Genomic DNA, 1,013 nt, shown 5'->3' with positions numbered 1-1,013 from the left:
CAGGTACAAGCTACTAACAAGGTGTATCATAGATAAACAATTATTCAATTAATAAATTATTCAATTACTATTATTAAATTGAAAAACTGCAAATAGCAGCTAACTTAATTTGTGTGATGCGTGTACTGCTAGGCATCTTTGGTTTCCTCTTGTGTAATTTAGATGGAAAATGTGTGCCTTTTTATCATCTGAGTCACTTATCAAAAGTTGCTAAAAGCTGCCAAAAAAAAAAAAAAAACAAAGGCAAAATTTTTTTCTAGGGGCTTTTGGAAAAAAAATTTGTGCTTCTGGAAGAAAAATTTGCTAGGGTAGTGTGAAAAGTTGCTAAACTTAGCAACAAAATTGCTAAGTTGGCAACACTGGATAACAAAAAAAACATCTTCACCGAAAACAATTATTTTACATTGTAGTAATATTTGTACAAAATTACTGTTTCGACCATATATACACAAACGCATGAAGATATGAAATGGACAGGGGACCATGTGTGGTTGTGGCTGTACTCACGCTGAGCAGGTGCGGTTGCGGCGGGTGGGCAGGGGGCTGGGAATCAGGTAGCCCCTCATGGGGGAGGGTGATCGGTCTCTTTGGCGGCAGGCAGGCAGACGCAGAGAGCTGGGGGAAACTGGAGAGACAGGAGACAGTGGGGACAGAGGAGGGGTGGTGGACTTCACAGGAGATGATGCGTCTGAGGACATGCTGACGGTGGGACACTCAAAGGATACTGGGAAGACAGAAGCGGTGAGGACCTTGAGCTTTTAGGACTGAAATAGGTTCTCCATCAAGATTTCCTTAAAATACAAACCATGGCATTTGTCTGGATTTTTACATGAACCGAAAACAGAAACTTTGCAGAGTGACAAACATCACTGCAAAATGGATTGTAGACCAATGATGTGTCAATAAACCAGTAGTAATACTGTAATATTAAAAAATATATATATATTGACATCATGTTAATACTACACAAAGTAGTATTGTAAATAATCCATTGGCAATAACAATCTGGCTGA

General features: G+C 39.1%; 1 protein-coding gene across 1 annotated transcript in view; it reads right to left on the bottom strand.

Annotated features, from left to right (window-relative positions):
• Positions 1-839, bottom strand: part of LOC107576530 (calcium-regulated heat stable protein 1-like) — a 5,797-nt gene extending 4,958 nt beyond the window's left edge. Inside the window, exon 1 of the mRNA XM_016262697.1 lies at positions 508-839. Coding sequence (XP_016118183.1) covers positions 508-698 — 191 coding nt within the window. The 5' untranslated portion in view covers positions 699-839. The remainder of the gene's footprint in view (positions 1-507) is intronic.
• Positions 840-1,013: the final 174 nt, after the last annotated feature.

The sequence above is a fragment of the Sinocyclocheilus grahami genome, unplaced genomic scaffold (assembly GCF_001515645.1).
Source record: "Sinocyclocheilus grahami isolate Dianchi unplaced genomic scaffold, SAMN03320097.WGS_v1.1 scaffold3886.1, whole genome shotgun sequence".
NCBI lineage: Eukaryota > Metazoa > Chordata > Actinopteri > Cypriniformes > Cyprinidae > Sinocyclocheilus > Sinocyclocheilus grahami.
The sequence above is the reverse complement of the archived record's forward strand: the minus strand, read 5'-3'. Positions and strand labels throughout refer to the sequence as shown.